Source organism: Mercenaria mercenaria, chromosome 1, assembly GCF_021730395.1.
Source record: "Mercenaria mercenaria strain notata chromosome 1, MADL_Memer_1, whole genome shotgun sequence".
In the NCBI taxonomy this organism is placed as follows: Eukaryota; Metazoa; Mollusca; class Bivalvia; order Venerida; family Veneridae; genus Mercenaria; species Mercenaria mercenaria.
The window spans coordinates 101,474,265-101,496,186 of record NC_069361.1 but is presented as its reverse complement, the minus strand read 5'-3'; the positions used below and the strand labels follow the sequence as shown (position 1 = coordinate 101,496,186).

The following is a 21,922-nucleotide window of genomic DNA, read 5'->3' as shown; positions in this document are numbered from 1 at the left end:
GCTAACTATAGTTAGTATGTTTGAATGAAAGAACGTTTTGTCTAAACAGAATGGGTAAAGTGTACTGCTAGTTTTTAGAAAAGCGTTTCTTGTACCAATATCGTTTTCGCCAATGAACCCGCCGTACATACGGTAGACTGTAAAAGGATCATTTTAAATGTATCTTGTTGTTATTTTATAAAAATTGTGAATCCAGAGGATTTTTTGTATTAGGCTGTGATGTGATCATGAAATGGTCCGCGTGATTCAATGCCCACGTGAGTAGTTGCACTTTAAAACAGGCATGTTCAAAATACACTTTAACATAAACAATTGTGTAGGTTATCCAAAAACAGCACTGACTACAGAATTAAACTATTTTTGTAATTTTGGTAAATTCGTGAAAGATTTTCAATGAACCATTGATATATTGTTTACAATTTTCTCTTTTTTTATAATTAACCCTATATATATATACCTTGTGCTATAGGTTTGGTTTTGATTGTGTCTTTTCGCAAACGCAATATTCAGGATCACACCGTCATGTCAAAACGTTTTATTTGATTTTCTACTTGTGACCAGAAACAAGGCTTGCATTATTAGGTGATCATATCCCGGTAAGGATTATGTTTTCAGGAGATCGTAGACCGGTAATGATTGTGTTTTCAGAAGATCGAAGCACGGTAACTAAGAATCGTGTTCCCAATAGTTAAGGGTCGTTTTTAGGTCAATACAGAAACACACTTCAGCGATTTTGAAATTTCTGACTTTGCCTCTACACGCCTAACAGCGGTACTAGAATGCATTCCGTAATCAACACACACTCCCCACATCCGGGTGCAGGACTGTTACACATTCCTAAATAGAGAAGCATGTTGATGTATAGTGGTTTATGTCATGTGCGTAACGATACTTGGGTGGGCAGAATTTTGTTACTAACCCTCATCTTGCTGGACACGATGAATTCTGCCTTTGTGACCTGTGTAGATCATGATCAGCCTGAACAGCCGTGCAGTCTAATCAAGATCTGCACTGATCGCCATTCAGTCAGTATCTTTTTGGTAATAAAGCACCCCTTTAGACAGTTAATGGTACTGTCCAAATTGAAAGATGCAAATTCATAGGGTATTGGCTAAATATGATTTTTGCAAAAGATTCTCCACTACAGTTAATATGTTTGTTCTGAATATGTCGATAAATTTTGATAAAATTTGTGAAAAAAAAAATATCCTGTGCTTTTATTGATCTAGGACAAGCTTTCAACACTTTATAGTGATCAGGATTATTGTCAAAGCATATTGGCAGTACCGAACCTAAAGGAAACTCTAAGTTCATTTTAGATCTAAAATATTTAATTGAATTTGTGTGCTAATTATCTTTGCACGTTTATAACCAGCATAAAGTTAAGACCAGTGCTTATAATGTAATACTGATGTGTTTAAAATGTCGATATTGAAATAAACAGTGGCTTTAGAACTTTCTAAATGCTGCATCCCTGTCGTTTGCAAAGAAAAATTACGGCAAGGTCTGTTCATGTTATGAATGAAGTTGTGTAAATTGCCTTCAAGTGCGATTTTTGACATAAAGAAGCGAAAATGTCTGAAAATTGCTATGGTTTGCCCACCATATCACGACGAATGGATGTGTAAATTATAGAGTTCTGTTAAAAGTTACAAATTTCAAATGTCTGAAAACGGTTGCACTAATCTCTTTTATTATCACCAAATTTCATATTTCTCAGATTGGCGATGTGAGTTGTATCAGTTATCCCGAGTTTCACGCGGAGCACGTGCACTGCACATATTTAAATTTAACAGCCGTTGTTAGATGTGTTGTAGCCTATGATCTAAATCATCTAATTTAAAACTAGATTACGAATGAAATCTTAATGAATAGCATTCTTACATATAAAATATAAAGGCTGTCTTTAAGTTGTAATTACTAAATAAAAATATTTAACCGCGTTCCATTGCTTGTTTTAAAATTTCTCTTTCCTTTCAATTACAGACTTATTATTTGAGAAAAATATATGTCCAAGTGAACTTTTACATGCAATGATAAGGGTTGTTGGAACGGCGGGCGGCTTGTGTCATAATGCACGTATCACAGACCAAACGTCTTGCAAAACAGCACGTGCAATAGACTCTAGCTTTGATGTGCCAATGTGCACATGAAAAGATCGTAATGTAGCCATTTTAAATAGAAAAGGATAAACACAGTTTTTCATGTTGTTTTATTTCAAAAACAGTTTTTCACTTTGTAATTAAATGTAATATGTTTATACTTAAATTAAATTCTTTTGGAAACGATAGCTTTTTCCACATTAGATAGAACTATAAGTTTAATAGTACCACGGAACCTTTGTTTTGAGTTCTTTTACATTTTCTTCTCGCGCGTGATATAACAAAGTCACAGATTAGTCCGTTTCATTGCCAAACACGAAATCTTCGAGTTTACTGAAGTTCTTGCACGTGCGCCCGAGCTTAATGAGGCCAAGATTCGTTTCGAATTGTTCTTTGACCAAGCATAGGTTATTTGCACATTCCATCATCTCTGGCCCCTAAAATAAATACACAATATAAGTCAGATATACAATTTACAAAGTTACCGCAGATGAGAAAGCATAATAAAAACAACACAAGATAGTTTAAAAGACAGCTATATCCCCCGCCGCTGTTATGGAGAGTGAAAGGATTGATGGTATTGGGTTGTTAAGTATATTTTATAGTCCATGTATGACGACATCAATGAATTTGAACCTGACTTATGAGTTCTGCACATTGTCTTGATGAGGTGATTATTTGACCCAAGTTTCATGAAAATCCTTCAAGGGGTTTAGAAGATACAGAGCGGACACAAAGTGGAAGGCTCAAACATTTGACCTTGAGCTGTGACCTTGACCTTGAGCCGACATGGCTGACTCAAGTTCTACACATTGTCTTGATGAGGTTCTACACATTGTCTTGATGAGGTGATCATTTGACCCAAGTTTCATGAAAACCCTATTAGGGGTTAAGGAGATACAGAGCGGACACATAATGGTACAGACGGACGGAAGGACGGGCGGACGGACGGACGGAGACCATTCCTATAGCCCCCACCACTCGTGGCGGGGAATTAATAAATAATCATTAAATGCAAATAAGTTCAATAAAATACTGAATAATCTTACTGGCTTTAAAGCTTATTTTTTTGTAATTGGCACGATTAAAATATCATGCTTTTAAACAAAGCAGTTTTCATCGATGTTCTCCCTAAAATACTATTTAACTTGTCCTCCGTAAGTTATTAAAACATACATACATGAAAGATGAGGAGGAATTCATAAGGAACAGAATAGAACAAGTACTGACTGAAGCCATAATCGTTATCATCATGCGTCAAGGCGTCAGTTCTGCGCACTGCACATCATGGTGCAGTCATGTTTGCCACATGTTCCCCCCCCCCCCCCCCCCCCCCCCCCCACCCCCAATACCTCCTCAGATAAATAGTTTTGACGCTCTCACCATCTTTGACCATCCTGACTTAAAAACAATCAAGAATGTAATAGTTTCCAGCGCAGAATCTTCCTTGTTATAGCAAATGTTGAATGGATTTACATGTTAAATCCGATATTGCAAACATTCCTTTATACCGTCAGTTTCTGCCAATTGCTCACCATGCATAATTCAATGAATTTCTGAGCTACATCATTAGTTTTATTGAACTAACTAAGCTTTGGGATAAGTTGATATTGAAATCAATGCCCTCATTAATTACTATGCCAAATACAAATAAATTACTGCCTGTACGTACTTCAATTACGTGCGTATTTGCGTCAACATTTACAATGTAAACGCAATGTGGTACAGTAATTTGTAAGACCAAACTTAGTCCTAAGTCTGTCTAATGGGGCAGAGGGAGGAAGAAAAAGTTTTGTTTGCTCAAATTGTGATAACAAAAAAAATGTCATACCATATCATCAAAGCATATGTTGCAAATGAAGAGACAGGCATCAGTTGGCGAGAAATGTTTCAGTGGAACGCTGGGATACACCGGTGATGACGTCACCACACAACAGGTCAACACGCATGCGCAGATGGATACAACAATGGAGTTCATTTTTTGCACTAAAATAGAAAACAAGCATTTGTAAATATAATGGTGGTATATATTTTTCTTTAAATACTTGGCGGTGTAGCAAGGCAATGCACATATTTAAAAAGATATAGGACGCCTATAAAATGTGCATTTCTGCAACAGCTTTAAAGGCTGAATCTGTATTGAGAAATATGCACGAGCACTGCTGTTGCAATTAATCCGCGAAATAACGGGCGCATATTATTGCATTTCATCTTGATAAGGAAGGACTTTAGGCAACGCAACGTGGAAGTGAATGTTAAGTTATTGAGAGAGTCATAGTTATATTGAAATTATGAATGGGACTTCGTAGAATCAAAAGGCAATAACTCAGTAAAAATTACTCAACCGTAAAATCCGTAATATATGTGCAAATGCTACTAATAATTCCTTTCAAGCTGTATTCAAAACCCCAAAAGAGGAGAAGTCCGTACAAGCTTTATTCAAAAATAACATTAAAGGGACCATAACTCCATAAAAATAAGCTGGACGTACCAACGATAGGCACAGTATGACTTTACAACAACCAGTCCTTAGAAGTTTCATTGAAATCTGGACAGAAGATTTTGAACTGAAACGTAGACAAAATTCTCTGTCTAAAATGTGTTTTATAATCAAAGGCCCTTAACTTGATGAAAATATATTTAACCATAAAACCTGTAATATGTGCCTTAAAAAGCTTTTTATTGATCATTCCTGAAAAGTTTCATTCAAATCCCACAAATAGTATAATATTAGTCCGGTTAGATTTGATTCAAAAAAGAAAATCTTAGTGTCCATTACTCTGCAAAAAGAAGAAATAAACCGAGCGAGACGCGCTAACGATATACACAAACGGGCGTAATACCAATAGCTCCTGTAAAGTTTCACTGAAATCTGGACAGAACGCAGATATGTATCTCTACATAGGATTTATATGTTATAATCAAAGGACCATAACTCAGTAAAACTGTTTAAAAGTAAAGCCCGAAATATATGCAAAACTAGACTTGCTGCTGATCATTTCTGTGAAGTTTTGGAGTTTATGGTTAATTAAGTGTAATTCAAAATGACCTTCATGGGGCCAATATTCCGCAAAAAATATTCCGACAATACACGAGCAACAAGGTTCGTATCAATCGATCCTGCAAAGTTTCACTGAAATCCGGCCAGAGTTTTTTTAGAAGTGCGAACAAACTAAATGCGGACGGACAAAGAAACTGAATGACAGACAAACAGGCAACGATTGAAGTTTCAAATTTATTCATTTAGAACACTGACGATTTAAATACTGAATAACTTTAGTTAACTAAACTCTTCAATATGGAAAAAAAATAAGTTCCATTAAACAAAGCACGGTAAGGAAAAAAGTATGTTATATCTATAACAGATTAGATTTCCATCACCGTTCTACGACACGCGAAGGAACACTGAACTCATCCTCGATGGATAGCTAATATATAACATACTCGTGTATACTTATTAAACAATAAAATTAACGGGTAAGAAAATTAATAAAACAGATCAGTAATGTTAATCTTCTTATTTTGTAATAATTTTATCTAGTAGGCCTAACGAACGATCTCATCACTGGTCAATAAATTACAATAATGGAAGACGCGACTTAGAATTACAGCTTATAACAGGAGACAAAGATTATATGCGAGATTACCATGAAAGCCGACTTTCTACGAGACTTTGACGAAAATAAATATTTTGATCGGATTTTCATGGCTTAAAGTAAACGTGAGTGAAATAAGCAAGGTGCAAAACATTTCCTTCAAACGTATATATTCAATCAGAATAATGTTTGCCGTGTAACCTGTACACCTTTTTCGAGTATGATTTGCAGGAAACCATAGCGCTATGCCCTGTTTTGTCAATGCCATGGTAACCTGGTTGCCCATGGCGCCATGTTTTGTTTTATCAATGCCATTGTAAAATCGACTGACTATGGTTCCATGCTCTGTTTTGTTACTGTCATGGTAACCCAGCCGTGCTTGGTTCCATGTTCTGTTTTGTCAATGTTATTGTAACCCGGTTGCCCATGGTGCCATGTTCTGTTTTATCACCGACTGACTATGGTTCCATGCTCTGTTTTGTTAATGCCATGGTAACCCAGCCGTGCTAGGTTCCATGTTCTATTTTGTCAAGGCCATGGTAAACCGGCTAACCATGGCCTTGCGATACCATGGTTAGCCAATTAACTCGATCATAGTTCAGATGAAAAAATGTTGCGCTGCATTTCTGAAGTTTGTGTAAAGAAGCGCATTTTATGAACAAATGCACCAGTATTTGAACTTTATTCCCTTCGATCAACAATGATAGTCCATTTGACAGATTCAAAACAAGATAAATGAGACCATTACCCTGTATATAAACTCATGTATTATAGTTCAATAATTCATTACTAAATCTATGAATAATTAATGTTTTTATGAAAGACAGCGTGATATTACAAGAAACAGGGGTCTTCATCCTGAGGTAATGTACGTGGTATTTATCAGGATATGGTCTTTGTCCGAAAAGTACGAGAGTACAAAGAGACATTGTGGCAACGTTAAATGTCGCAACGCCGCTAAATGTCGCAACCACCGTTATATGTCGCAAGGTTGACGTTAAATGTCGCAACCACCGCTAAATGTCGCAAAATCGCCTGCCGCTAAATGTCGCACCTTTAACGTTAAATGTCGCAAAAATTTGCCCATCGTTATATGTCGCAACTCCAACGCTAAATGTCGCACAGCAAAATAAGAGTTAAACAGTCTTTACAACTTAGAGATAAGATAAGAGGTAATGCATGCTTGCATGCATCAGTATGCAATGTGTTGATTTGGAAGGGCTGAAATGACCTTTTACTCTAATCTGCACGCTTGCTTTTCAGTGGTCCCGCACCATACATACGTTATATATTCTATATCTAAAGGTTTGAGCACTAACGTAGTACTCGCCACAGTACCAAATTTATTTCAGGTCTGAACTATGTAATTCTATGTAATATCCTGTTTAGCTCATGAGGTATTAAGCTCGCGCTCCGTATTGTCGCGCGTTGTATCGCATGTTTTTAGTCGACCTTAATTTCGTTACACAACAGCCCGGGGGCCAGAAATTGTTGATGGAGGAGGGGGTGGGGGTGGAGGGGGGTGGGGGACCAGTTTAAAACAAAAGCGTCATCGGCGACGTGCGGTAGGTACGGGGTTCCTCTATTCGTATTTGTGGGAAAGGTTTTTTTAAGTACAGGTATGAAATGCTGGCCTGTGGTGCATTTTTGTCTATTTTTTTGAGGTACGTACTAGAGGGGCACTCCCCTTATTGTAGGTGGTTAGGGTCTTTTCCCATTCACAATTTTGAAATACAGGTATGGAATGCTGGACTTTTATTGCATTTTTTATTCAAAATTTCGGTGAATGGGAGGGGTTATCCCTGCCATTTTCGAGGGCTCAGTGGCTCTCCCCGGGAACGTTTGAAAAACAGGTATAAAATGGTTGCCTCTGGTGCATTTTTTGTCTTAATTTTAAGGTACTGGAGGGGTACTCCCCTCATTTTAAGGGGTCAAGGGTTCTTCCCCCTGGGGAATTTTGAAATATAAGTATAAAATGTTCGCCTCTGGGGCGGTTTGGGTCTACCTTTTGAGAAAATATTTTTTCCAAAGTAGTCGGGTGCAACTTAGATGAGTATAAGTCACTACTAAGCCAACAAGGATGGGGTTGGGGGTGGGGGATCGGCTCGGGCCGCGATCCGGGCCTGTTACACAACAGGATGTTTAACTACGCGACACGAAGACTGTAACTGTGTTTTGTACCACCTGTAGAAAACGAATATTTTCTATTAATCAGCCATGGATTTTATTTCTTTGTTTGGGGGTTTACATTTCAAATCATAAGGTAACTATCAAGCTTCAATGGCGGAGAAAGATCCTATGTGGCCCTTTGTACATATTTTTAGGTAAAGCGGGAATTTTGATATTATTTTACTTTTAGTCTCTTAAAATTGTTTGGTTTAGTCTCATTCCCCTAATTATCCTACTTTTCCGCCTACCCCACAATAACCCCTCTCTCTCTCTCCCCCACCCCCTTCAGAAATGTAAATATTTATATTTTCTATTAATTGTCTTGTTTGTGTCTTAGATTTCTGTGTCGTTATTCACCCCGTTCCCCACCCATACCCAACCCCCACAAACAAACAGTATCATTACCAAATCGTATTTAGTTAGAAGAAACCTCAGAATATTTCTGTCCTAAAACACTGGTCCTATTACAAAATAATAAATATTTTTCTTGCGTGACTGTTCAAACAAGGTGGAACTCAGGTGAGCGATCTAGGGCCAACAAGGCCCGCTTGTTGCTATACGTAACAACAGTTATCATTAAGATAATTATTTGTATTACATAACCCTGTTAATTTTTCTTCCCTCAAAAAAAGTAAATATACACAAGGAGTTGATAGTCATAGTGTCATAGTGCGACATTTAGCGTTGGTGTTGCGACATATAACGGTAGGCAAATTTTTGCGACATTTAACGTTAAAGGTGCGACTTTTAGCGGCAGACGATTTTGCGACATTTAGTGGTGGTTGCGACATTTAACGTCAACCTTGCGACATATAACGGTGGTTGCGACATTTAGCGGCGTTGCGACATTTAACGTTAAAGGTGCGACTTTTAGCGGCAGACGATTTTGCGACATTTAGTGGTGGTTGCGACATTTAACGTCAACCTTGCGACATATAACGGTGGTTGCGACATTTAGCGGCGTTGCGACATTTAACGTTGCCACAGACATTACAGAGGTGTTTTCGTATCATCTCGTAGTAAAGAGGTATGAAATATAAAAAAAAACTATCTTGGGCACCCGAGACATGAAAAATAATCAGAAAGGTCTTCTCTCAACCACGAAATTACTTTTTTTTTTTGGGTGTTTAATGTTGTTATTTTTCCGTATCTTGTGACTTTTGCTTGGTTTTCTTTCTTTTTAAATATCTTATAGTGACGAGATAAGTTTTCTCTTTTATTTTTTCTTAACATCTAATGACAACCTGGTGGTATTTCTTATTTGTTTGTTTGTTTGTTGTTGTTGTTGTTTTGTTTTGGTTTTTTTTTTTGGGGGGGGGGGGGGGGGGTTGTTTGTTTCTTTTTTTGTGTGTGTGTTTTTTTGTTGTTATTTTTTTCTTTTTGCTTTCGTTTTTCGTGTTAGAAACTATCAATAATCCGCACATGTCGTCTGCGCTTCTGTAGAAAGCCCAGGTAAGCGTTTTCGTCGAACTGATTTCATTCAAATCTAGCGTTTGATGTGATTAGCAATAATTACTTAACAGTTACATGTTAAATCGATATAAAGTCATGCAATTATTCCATATATTAATATTGTAGAATAATGGTAATAACCAAAGGTGGTAACACTACGTTCTTTTTCAAATCGTCATGAAGCCAACTTGTTACTGTGAAACATGTTCCACATTGATTAGCCGCTGTGATGTTTCGGTAGAGATCAATGAGCTTCTTACTGTTGGAGTATAACATATAACATATATGATCTCAGGTAGATGGATGTTATACATGTAGAACATATATGATCTCAGACAGTTGACGTGTATTTATCACATATGATTTCATGCAGATAGAGGACATATAAAATGACTTCCATAAAACATATATGATCTCAGACAGATGACGTATATTAAACTCATATAATCTCAGACAGATGATGTGTATATAAAATATATGATCTCAGACAGTTGACGTGTATAAAACTCATATATGGTCTCAGGTAGATGACTTGTATATTACACATATGATCTCAGACAGATGACGTGTATCTAAATCGTATGACCTATGACGGGTTTCGTGTAAAAAACACATGATCTCAAACAGATCACCAATGTGTAACACATATGATCTAAAGCAGTTAGGCAGATGGAGTGTTAATAACTCATATCCCAGCCAGCATTCTATATCGGCCCGATATCAAACCGACGTCGTTGTCTATAACGGCCCGATATCGGCTGCAGATAGGAATGATGTCGGCCCGACGTCGGCAGACGATATTGGGCCAACATCAAAATGACATCGGTCCGACAATGGCAAACGATATTTGGCCAACATCAAAATGATATCCGCCCGATATTGGCAGATCATATCGTTGTCGCGAAATAGTGTGACACGCAGTGCTTCGTCAAAGTTTTCTTCAGTTATACACTTTATAAATTCTCAGAGTAATTTACTTGAGAACAGATGTGTCTCGCATCATGTGTATGATGGTTATTTGATTTTATTGATATAACATTTTTCACAACTATATACTACATGTTTTATACAGTTACGTAAGTTTTCTTATATTCTTAACACTACCAAGATTGTTCAATCAGAATTTTAAACATATTTATATTTTCATTTTTTTATAAATATAAATATTTCTACGACGGCATTCTACATAAAATAAAAATGCATCTTAATTATAACCTCCCTTTATTACAATAAAATTTTGATAAATACCGTCTACAAATTTTGTTTGGAACCTAGTTTGATTGATTCTGGCATACATCATATTTGCTTAATAAATTAGCACACATAAACAATTAGATTACTTTTTCACGTTTATCAATAATATTTTGAAAAATATAGCTATATTAGAGAATCCAATATCGGCACGATGTCAATCCGACTTACGAAATAGTTACACGGATTGGTGTAGATCTACCGATTTCAATATTTTGCGGCAGTTCAACGGTCCGATCTCGGCGATATATGATCATTTTGTGTCGATTCGCCATAAAACCTAACTCACTCACTCACAACGGCCCGACGTCGGCCCTACATCGGCACATTTTGCCGACATTCCGACATTATACCTATATCTGGCCGATATAGTCATGCTGGCTGGGATGATCTCATGCAGATTACCTGTGTATATGATGTAAGGCAGATAGGCAGATGGACTGTAAATCACACATATGATCTCATGCAGAAAAAGATGCTAAAAGATATTTCCTGAAGCACAGTCCACATAATAAATTAAACAAACTAGTTGAAAAAAAAATCAAAATGTGGGCAACGTAATAAGAGAACAGTTCAAGAAATGGAAATGCATATAAGAAAATTTGACTTGTCATCGCAGAGTACGACATTGTCTGCTAAATATGATAAAAACATTTTTTTTTCGATAAACTAGTGCCTCCTACTTCTAAGATTCTTGCGGGTGAAATTTCCTACAATTTGTATTTACTATCGGTTTAAAGCTGAAGAGGGGAAACTGCTGTTTTTTACATTAACCTACATATAAAATGTTTTAATAAGCCAATTTGTGCCACAACAGGACTTCCGTCCACACGCAAACTGCATAATGTCATTTTCTCTAAGTGTTGCGGTCTTTTTTCATGGAAGCATAGCGGGGCCACTAATTCATTTTAATTACCATTACTATACACGGAACATTCAGGGGATTAGCCAGAGTCTATAGTTCACGGCGAGTCGTTGTATTTTTATTTTAACTCAGTCTTACTCGGGGATAACAGACGGTGTCACCCGCAGAGTCTCAAACGAGATTAAGTCAGTCTCACTTATAGTTACTTTCGTACCTATGTCATGAATATATTTCAACCAGAATATAAAACTTTTTATATCTCTATAAATGGTTCATATAAATGGGGAAAATTCCAAACGGGTACGAAATACATTAGACACCATCTCGAATGACAATAACACGCAGCGTCCGCCGTGAAAATATGAAACAAGTGATATTCTAGACCGTCTTTCAAATAGATCAAAGTTGGGAATTATTTTTGTTGTCTTTTCTTTATATTAGAGCTTTATAACTACAGTGCCGCCTATGTGTCTTTTTTTATCGATATACTAAATACACGGTTGTATGTCGCAAAGTACTCACTTTTAAACCTTTCCTTCTGATCCGAAATCAATGTCATTTTAATATGAGAACAATCTACTGTACTACTGATATAGCGGGTAATAAGTTCGACCAATCTGTTTACCGATATAGCGGGTAATAAGTTCGACCAATCTGTTTACCGATGTTCGATCAATCTGTTTACCGATATAGCGGTTAATAAGTTCGACTAGCCCGTTTTCCGATATAGTGTGTACGATGTCCAACCACTCTGTTTATCGATACAGCGGGTAATAAGTACACCCAGTCTGTTTAACAATATATCGGGTAATAACTTCGGCCAAACTATTTACTGATATTGCGGGTAATATGTTCGACAAACTTGTGGGGCGAGGTCACTAATTTCCTTACTTTTTTCTGTCGAAAAGATATCATTTATGTGCATGATCATTAGACGGCAACTGAACACCCATACTGCTACAATTGGCGAAAATGTTAATAAAAGTATTCGAATTAATAAATTTTACGGTCTTCTGTTAGGGCCATTGTTGTCCCGCCCCTTTGCGTATAGACTATAAGTGTGGAACTGATACGATGCGAAGACGCAAGAAAATGATTTATGATGGCTTGATAATGCGATGTGGAAACGCGAAAACACGATGCGAAAGTGCGATCTTGATACATTGCACCATCGCTTTTTGTTATCGCGTTTATCGCGAAAAAAAAGCTTTAATAGTAACAGAGATATTTGACTTTGTCAAAAATTTTAACAAAAACTCTAAGTTAAAAAGGGGCATAATTCTGTCAAAATTCAAATCAGAGTTATGGGGATAGTTTCTCCTGGTGGTAGACTTTGATGGTAAATAAGTATTTTAAGTTTCAAGTCAATAGCTTTGATAGTAACAAAGATATTTGACTTTATCAAAAACTTTAACCAAAAATTCTAAGTTAAAAAGGGGCATAATTCTGTCAAAATTCAAAACAGAGTTATGGGGATTGTTTCTCCTGGTGTAGACTTTGATAGTAAACAACTATTTTAAGTTTCAAGTCAATAGCTTTGATAGTAACAGAGATATTTGACTTTATCAAAAACTTTAACCAACGGCGACGCCGACGCCGGGGGCGAGTGCAATAGCTCTACTTTTCTTCGAAAAGTCGAGCTAAAAATTGCTTAATACCATACCAAAACCTTAGGCAAACGTGTGCAAATGTATAGATACGCAATAGATATCTAATAGATACGCAAGAGAGTAACAATAAATTGCTGTTGTTCAGAAAGTAACTCCCACCGCAATCACAGTGTTATTCCATAACTATATATATATATATATATATATATATATATATAATTGAATCTGTGCCCCTGCAAGTGTTATAAGAGAAAAATGAAGTAAGATAATTTTCTATAACATCCCCTGGCTTAATAGCAATCGATACAACGTTAAATTTCTTTTGTGTAACACAAGGTGTGATAAGCTTTTACTGATATTTTCAGTCAGGCTCTGTGGGCAATTAATGTATACAAATACTGTGAATTATTTTATATATTACAACGATACCGCAAGAAGTATAATGATAGTGTAGGTGGATCCGATAGATATTATGTGCAGCATACAAAAACAATAGCCTGCATAAGTACTTATGAATGCCAAAAAAATGACGTTTTACTGTTGACTTTATATGATAAAGCAAGAACTTCGAAGTTCTTCGGTAAAAAAATCCCGGGCAATATTTTATTCTTACATCAGACAATAAAGTAATATTTATAGGTCATTAGATTTGTATCGAGAAATATGTTCCAGTTCTGCAGCGGAAATATTGTGCGACTTTAGGAGCGCAATGTCATTCCGCGAAAGAACGAGTGCATATTTCTCGATGCAAATCTAAAACTCTTTTTATCACATACACATACTGCACTTATAATTATAATATTTATGATATAAATTTGTTCTTTAGCCTGAGTAAAATAAAAAATACCGTCGATAAAGACCTTTTAAACGCGAAGGAATGTACGAAACTGACATAAGAAATGACGTCACGCACCCGATATGAAATCTGAACGTCAATATGGGAAAATACGTGTTTTTATTACATACTCATTTATAAACTCCGTTAAATTACATTCTAACATAAAATTGCTGTTCTCGTCACTTTTCGGTGGTGTTTTAACAGGAGAGAAAACGTGTGTTAACAGAGAGATTCTCGCGCTCACGTGCTGTTGTAACACCTTTTTATATATGCGCGTTCCGTGGCAAAATGTAAACGCATTACGGCCCCAAATCGGATTATTCAAAAGGAAATGACGTCAACGTGAAAAAACAACGCAAACATTCCCGCGCGTTTCATGGAAATTTAATGACGTTGATGGATAATTTATTCGTTTATCATTTTTTACGCATTTTATGTTAGAATAGCGTTAACGCATGTTCATTTCGTGTTATAACATCTTCAGAATCCTGGGCACCAACCAATCACTCGGGATTCTGCAGATGTTATAACACGAAAAAACATGCGTTATCCCTACAGTGGAACCTGAAACGTCAATATTTTTCCATATTGATGTTCAAATTTCATATCGGGTACGTGACGTCAGTTTCATGCATTCCGTGGCATTTAAAAGTTCCTTGACGATAATATTTTCAGTTTTACTCAGGCTAAAGAACAAATAAAAGAGCTCTATCACTTATATAATAATTATAAGTGTAGTACGTGTATTTAATAAAAAGATTTTTTAGATCTGCATCGAGAAATATGCCCTCGTTCTTTTGCGGAATGATATTGCGCTCCTAAAGTCGCACAATATTTCCGCTGCAGAACTCGTGCATATTTCTCGGTACAAATCTAATAACCTATAATTCTGTAATTTGTTTTTGATGAAATTCATGTTGGAAGAAGACAAAATACTGCGCGCACTGATATGCTAATGTTGTCTTTAGTCAGAAAGCTGGATGTAAAATAAGGAACCACGCCGTCGGTCAACCTTAATTAATAAAAAAAAAGTAATTATTTTAAATTTATTCTGTTCCGAACTGATTGCGCATGGAAATCTATTTACACTGGTCAGAAAATAAAATTGAATTCGGTCATTATTTAGGTGAAACACGTGCAAAATAATTTCCAGTACAATTTCACTTTGTCTTTGAAACATTAAAGTCATGAAGATAATGGTAACAATTAAGAGTTGTCTAATGACAAAGCGCTCGACTGCTAAGTATACGAAGCCATTCCACTTTATACTAGCTTACATACAGAAAAGCTTTAGCAATGTTTTCTATGTTCAAAAAATGTGCGTATTTTTGCCAAAATGTAAGCAGCAGTTATTAAACATGTCATGTGAGGCAATACCACGATGCCAAAGACGTGTGGAGAATCCGATAACATCTGGTCAAGTAATTCCTAAGAAACATGTTTACATGCAACTCTGTCACACAATTTCTATGTTGAAATGGAGAATAATTTTGACAAATAAAAATAAGAGTTGTGTAACTTGTCACATCCTGCCCTCTTAAAAGGTCGAAGTTTGAAGCATTTTTGCCCAGGTAGTTTTCTAGAAACCTGTTTACATGCAAAACTTAAACCCAGACTGCAAAATTAAAAAGAGGCACAATTTAAAAAATTTAAAAAAAAATAAAATAAAAGTTACAGTTATGCGGGCAATCTTTTGATGCTAAAAGTATGTATAAAGTTTGAAAGCAATTGGCCTGGCAGTTTTGTTAAACCTGCTTACGTACAAAATTTAACCCTATATTGTATGAGGCATAATTTTGACAAAGAAAGCTCAGAGTTATGTAAATGCCCCGTCAGGTCACGACATGTTAAGAAAACTAGAGTTACTAGTATGTAACTTGTCCTGTGAGATCAACTGATGATGATAAATATAGATGTGAAGTCTGAAAGAATTAAACTTAGTAGTTTTAGAGAAACCTGCTCAAAGTTTTAAAAAGTTGAACAACTACTACCAAGGTGTTACAATTATAACTAGATGTAAAATTTAAAAATACAAATGTACTGACATTACATCTTTTCACATTCCGTTCCGGAGAAAGAAAAAGGACCATTTCTATGTATCGCTGTTCCCATTGTGCAAACAATTTTATAAAAAGTAGTAAAATATTTATCTTAAGTTGCAATGTTTAATGTAATTTTAATTGCTACAATTGGCGAAAATGTTAATAAAAGTATTCGAATTAATAAATTTTACGGTCTTCTGTTAGGGCTATTGTTGTCTCGCCCCTTTGCGTATAGACTATAAGTGTGGAACTGATACGATGCGAAGACGCAAGAAAATGATTTATGATGGCTTGATAATGCGATGTGGAAACGCGAAAACACGATGCGAAAGTGCGATCTTGATACATTGCACCATCGCTTTTTGTTATCGCGTTTATCGCGAAAAAAAAGCTTTAATAGTAACAGAGATATTTGACTTTGTCAAAAATTTTAACAAAAACTCTAAGTTAAAAAGGGGCATAATTCTGTCAAAATTCAAATCAGAGTTATGGGGATAGTTTCTCCTGGTGGTAGACTTTGATGGTAAATAAGTATTTTAAGTTTCAAGTCAATAGCTTTGATAGTAACAAAGATATTTGACTTTATCAAAAACTTTAACCAAAAATTCTAAGTTAAAAAGGGGCATAATTCTGTCAAAATTCAAAACAGAGTTATGGGGATTGTTTCTCCTGGTGTAGACTTTGATAGTAAACAACTATTTTAAGTTTCAAGTCAATAGCTTTGATAGTAACAGAGATATTTGACTTTATCAAAAACTTTAACCAACGGCGACGCCGACGCCTGGGGCCGAGTGCAATAGCTCTACTTTTTCTTCGAAAAGTCGAGCTAAAAATTGCTTAATACCATACCAAAACCTTAGGCAAACGTGTGCAAATGTATACGCAAGAGAGTAACAATAAATTGCTGTTGTTCAGAAAGTAACTCCCACCGCAATCACAGTGTTATTCCATAACTATATATATAATTGAATCTGTGCCCCTGCAAGTGTTATAAGAGAAAAATGAATTAAAATAATTTTCTATAACATCCCCTGGCTTAATAGCAATCGATACAACATTAAATTTCTTTTGTGTAACACAAGGTGTGATAAGCTTTTACTGATATTTTCAGTCAGGCTCTGTGGGCAATTAATGTATACAAATACTGTGAATTATTTTATATATTACAACGATACCGCAAGAAGTATAATGATAGTGTAGGTGGATCCGATAGATATTATGTGCAGCATACAAAAACAATAGCCTGCATAAGTACTTATGAATGCCAAAAAAATGACGTTTTCACTGTTGACTTTATATGATAAAGCAAGAACTTCGAAGTTCTTCGGTAAAAAAAATCCCGGGCAATATTTTATTCTTACATCAGACAATAAAGTAATATTTATAGGTCATTAGATTTGTATCGAGAAATATGTTCCAGTTCTGCAGCGGAAATATTGTGCGACTTTAGGAGCGCAATGTCATTCCGCGAAAGAACGAGTGCATATTTCTCGATGCAAATCTAAAACTCTTTTTATCACATACACATACTGCACTTATAATTATAATATTTATGATATAAATTTGTTCTTTAGCCTGAGTAAAATAAAAAATACCGTCGATAAAGACCTTTTAAACGCGAAGGAATGTACGAAACTGACATAAGAAATGACGTCACGCACCCGATATGAAATTTGAACGTCAATATGGGAAAATACGTGTTTTTATTACATACTCATTTATAAACTCCGTTAAATTACATTTTAACATAAAATTGCTATTCTCGTCACTTTTCGGTGGTGTTTTAACAGGAGAGAAAACGTGTGTTAACAGAGAGATTCTCGCGCTCACGTGCTGTTGTAACACCTTTTTATATATGCGCGTTCCGTGGCAAAATGTAAACGCATTACGGCCCCAAATCGGATTATTCAAAAGGAAATGACGTCAACGTGAAAAAACAACGCAAACATTCCCGCGCGTTTCATGGAAATTTAATGACGTTGATGGATAATTTATTCGTTTATCATTTTTTACGCATTTTATGTTAGAATAGCGTTAACGCATGTTCATTTCGTGTTATAACATCTTCAGAATCCTGGGCACCAACCAATCACTCGGGATTCTGCAGATGTTATAACACGAAAAAACATGCGTTATCCCTACAGTGGAACCTGAAACGTCAATATTTTTCCATATTGATGTTCAAATTTCATATCGGGTACGTGACGTCAGTTTCATGCATTCCGTGGCATTTAAAAGTTCCTTGACGATAATATTTTCAGTTTTACTCAGGCTAAAGAACAAATAAAAGAGCTCTATCACTTATATAATAATTATAAGTGTAGTACGTGTATTTAATAAAAAGATTTTTTAGATCTGCATCGAGAAATATGCCCTCGTTCTTTTGCGGAATGATATTGCGCTCCTAAAGTCGCACAATATTTCCGCTACAGAACTCGTGCATATTTCTCGGTACAAATCTAATAACCTATAATTCTGTAATTTGTTTTTGATGAAATTCATGTTGGAAGAAGACAAAATACTGCGCGCACTGATATGCTAATGTTGTCTTTAGTCAGAAAGCTGGATGTAAAATAAGGAACCACGCCGTCGGTCAACCTTAATTAATAAAAAAAAAGTAATTATTTTAAATTTATTCTGTTCCGAACTGATTGCGCATGGAAATCTATTTACATTGGTCAGAAAATAAAATTGAATTCGGTCATTATTTAGGTGAAACACGTGCAAAATAATTTCCAGTACAATTTCACTTTGTCTTTGAAACATTAAAGTCATGAAGATAATGGTAACAATTAAGAGTTGTCTAATGACAAAGCGCTCGACTGCTAAGTATACGAAGCCATTTTCCACTTTATACTAGCTTACATACAGAAAAGCTTTAGCAATGTTTTCTATGTTCAAAAAATGTGCATATTTTGCCAAAATGTAAGCAGCAGTTATTAAACATGTCATGTGAGGCAATACCACGATGCCAAAGACGTGTGGAGAATCCGATAACATCTGGTCAAGTAATTCCTAAGAAACATGTTTACATGCAACTCTGTCACACAATTTCTATGTTGAAATGGAGAATAATTTTGACAAATAAAAATAAGAGTTGTGTAACTTGTCACATCCTGCCCTCTTAAAAGGTCGAAGTTTGAAGCATTTTTGCCCAGGTAGTTTTCTAGAAACCTGTTTACATGCAAAACTTAAACTCAAGCACAATTTAAAAAATTTTAAAAAGAAATAAAATAAAGTTACAGTTATGCGGGCAATCTTTTGATGCTAAAAGTATGTATAAAGTTTGAAAGCAATTGGCCTGGCAGTTTTGTTAAACCTGCTTACGTGCAAAATTTAACCCTATATTGTATGAGGCATAATTTTGACAAAGAAAGCTCAGAGTTATGTAAATGCCCCGTCAGGTCACGACATGTTAAGAAAACTAGAGTTACTAGTATGTAACTTGTCCTGTGAGATCAACTGATGATGATAAATACAGATGTGAAGTCTGAAAGAATTAAACTTAGTAGTTTTAGAGAAACCTGCTCAAAGTTTGAAAAAGTTGAACAACTACTACCAAGGTGTTACAATTATAACTAGATGTAAAATTTAAAAATACAAATGTACTGACATTACATCTTTTCACATTCCGTTCCGGTGAAAGAAAAATGACCATTTCTATGTATCGCTGTTCCCATTGTGCAAACAATTTTATAAAAAGTAGTAAAATATTTATCTTAAGTTGCAATGTTTAATGTAATTTTAATTAAATATATCATGTAATAAATGTAGGCGTATAAAGATTATCTGACAAAATAGTCTCCCTCTTTCAGAGGGAAAAAAGAACAGATAAATAAATGAAAATAAAATTTTTGATTTCTTACCTTGATATTGTCTGACAGATGAATATTTCCCAAAAACAGTGCTGCACAAGTTATACGCGACAGGCAATCGGATAATTTCGTCAGTTATCATTGGACATTTCTCATTGGATCGTCAAGTAGTCGCAGAAATCGATGCATCACTATGGTGACAATAGTTTCCTCATAAGAATGCAAGACCAAATTCTACATCAGACAGAAACCCGTCGTTAAGCTGCTTGAAGAAAATTTCAAGAATTTTAAAGTTTAAATTTAATTAAGTAAACTGTACCGTAATGACTTGATTATTTTAGAGGGAGAAGTGAGGGTGAGACAGCAGTGGTTTTACACATTCACGCTATATTAGGCAATCACATCGGAGTAGCAGCCAGTGCGCAGAGTTGAAAAAAAACGATGTACTATTTTATTAGATACTAAAGCAGTATGAATATTCTTGGAGGAATATTATGGCAGGTTGTGACAAAGCGTGTAACGGAGTAAATGTAACATTTTTTTTTTGTTGTTCTGCTTGAGAAAGGCTGAGGTGGGCAAGATGACTTATACGCGGCTATATCTTTAATTTGTTGTCGGTCTTTGTCCGAAACACCCTTCATCATATCAATATAATTACATATCTTTCAGTAAGAGAAAGCATTTCTGGGCTAGTACAATACAATAACTCCACAAGATTTTGTCGTCAATCCTTAGTCTTGTAACTTCCGAAATATTTAGTTGTATGGGCCTAAAAAAACTGACGGCTGGCACTAAATCAGCAGCTACCGTTAGATGTAACGGCAACATATCACTATATTGTACAAATGTCTTTGGAAATCTAACACATATATACTTAGAGTGTTGGTAAAGATGTTGTTCGTTAACCAAATATTTCTGTGGTTTGGTAGTATACTGCTAAACCCTAAAGTTCAGAATATTCTGCATGTACTCGGTCAATGAAGTTAAACACAGTGGTTTGGAATGACTGGGTTCTCTAGATCTAAGTCCAGTGCGGACAGAATAGTGACATTTACAAATGAGGGCTATTATAGAAAATCTTTTTTTTGTTCCCGTTCACTCAACTACAGGTCTGGGAACGAGATAAGAACGGTGTTCCAATCCATTGTTAACGTTTCTGAAGACCATTCTAAAGGTAAGGATACATCGTGAAAGAAATATACATATAGAATCCCTGCACTGTTGTCAGTATCTGTTCAGATATCAAGATTCCGATGTAGAAAAGACAGCAAAGAAAAGAAACAAGTCAGTAATGGAGTTCAATTCACAAGGGATGATTGTTAAAACATTTCCACCATAATTCTTGCAAGATTCATGAATTAACACTCGTATATCAGCTCTAACTAAGAGAAATATCGGCAACAGACTAATAGGTCATAAACGACTCGTCTGTAATACAAATTTATTAGATTATAAGAAAACAATACCGTGGCATTTTCAGATTCCCACTTTAACATTCTGATTACTCCGTGTGGAAAACTTGTATATCTGAGGCTTTTATTCAACGGGAAGTGCATGGTCAATCTTTTGTTTTTAAATTACAGCGAAACGCTCTACAGATCACGAGTTCACAACATACTCGAGTTTACTCCTGTCAAGAACTGTTTCCACACAGGATGTGTTCACTTCACTTATATAGGCTATTTCACTTGTATAGGTTGGAAACATTTAATATTATGCTTTAATGTATAAAGTTTTCTACTATATGTTCCCATATGTGTAATTCCATAGCCGTCATAGATCAAGCTTGACTGCTGGTACATGCCATTACACCACCTTGTACAGAAATGTCAGCTGTTGGTGGTGGCGTCTCGTCCTGTAGGGGAGCAAGCTCTACGATCTGGTTCCTTCACATGGTGGTGACACATCCATCTCGTCTATATAATGTAGTTCTTGGTGACGAATCGCATTGCAGATCACTGAATCAACGTTTCCTTGTTGATAAGGTCAATTTCTACATATAGTTGATGTAAATATATTTATGTGTAGCAACAGCACAATGTGCAAGGTCCAAGACAGTACAGGCTAAATATACATTTAGCTAACAGTATAAATGTGTACTACCACTAAAGAAACCCAAAGCTTTTTGACAAACACTGTTATGTCATGAATGTAGCTCTACGTACATAATTTACATATTCAT

General features: G+C 35.7%; 1 protein-coding gene across 1 annotated transcript; it reads right to left on the bottom strand.

The window, feature by feature from the left end:
• Window positions 1-2,204: 2,204 nt before the first annotated feature.
• Window positions 2,205-19,966, bottom strand: LOC123545351 (uncharacterized). The gene is made up of 3 exons (XM_045331676.2): window positions 19,792-19,966; window positions 3,934-4,088; window positions 2,205-2,539 (listed from the first exon to the last, which is right to left on the bottom strand). Exons 1-3 carry the CDS (start codon window positions 19,880-19,882, stop codon window positions 2,396-2,398), a joined length of 390 nt encoding a protein of 129 aa, XP_045187611.2. The 5' UTR covers window positions 19,883-19,966; the 3' UTR covers window positions 2,205-2,395.
• Between the last annotated feature and the right edge of the window lie 1,956 nt (window positions 19,967-21,922).

Excerpts from the sequence above, each read along its gene's own strand:
- LOC123545351 (XM_045331676.2), bottom strand. The coding sequence starts at position 19,882 with ATGATAACTGACGAAATTATCCGATTGCCTGTCGCGTATAACTTGTGC. Across the intron at positions 4,089-19,791 it reads ATCTGTCAGACAATATCAAG|TGCAAAAAATGAACTCCATT; the intron begins GTAAGAAATCAA and ends TTTCTATTTTAG. Across the intron at positions 2,540-3,933 it reads ACATATGCTTTGATGATATG|GGGCCAGAGATGATGGAATG; the intron begins GTATGACATTTT and ends TATTTATTTTAG.